Genomic DNA, 308 nt, shown 5'->3' with positions numbered 1-308 from the left:
GAGCCCCCCACAGCACCCCCCCTGCCAGCACCCATCCCATAGGGAGGGTGCCCCAGAGCACCTGGCTGCGCCCGACATCCCTACTAGGGAGAGCACGCCTGTGGCGTAGGGGGTCCAGGAGCCCCCATGGTGCAGGGCACCCCATCAGCACATGGCTGTGGTTTCCTCCTCTTCTTCCTCCTCCTCCCCTTCTTCCTCCTCCTCCTCATCCTCCGTGTTGTCCTCGTCCTCATCTTCACCATCGAGCAGCTGCTCTGGGGGAGCAGGGGGGAAGGGGGGGCCGCGCTCCAGGTTGATGTAGGTGACAG

The 308-nt window shown here is 65.6% G+C and overlaps 1 protein-coding gene across 1 annotated transcript in view; it reads right to left on the bottom strand.

Moving 5' to 3' along the window:
• Positions 1-144: 144 nt before the first annotated feature.
• The window catches only part of MST1R (macrophage stimulating 1 receptor), a 6,956-nt gene continuing 6,792 nt past the window's right edge, over positions 145-308 (bottom strand). Inside the window, 1 exon segment of the mRNA XM_035894680.1 lies at positions 145-306. Within this exon segment, the coding sequence (XP_035750573.1) occupies positions 145-306 (162 nt within the window).

Source organism: Egretta garzetta, unplaced genomic scaffold (genome assembly GCF_000687185.1).
Source record: "Egretta garzetta isolate BGI_Z169 unplaced genomic scaffold, ASM68718v1 scaffold215, whole genome shotgun sequence".
In the NCBI taxonomy this organism is placed as follows: domain Eukaryota; kingdom Metazoa; phylum Chordata; class Aves; order Pelecaniformes; family Ardeidae; genus Egretta; species Egretta garzetta.
The sequence above is the reverse complement of the archived record's forward strand: the minus strand, read 5'-3'. Positions and strand labels throughout refer to the sequence as shown.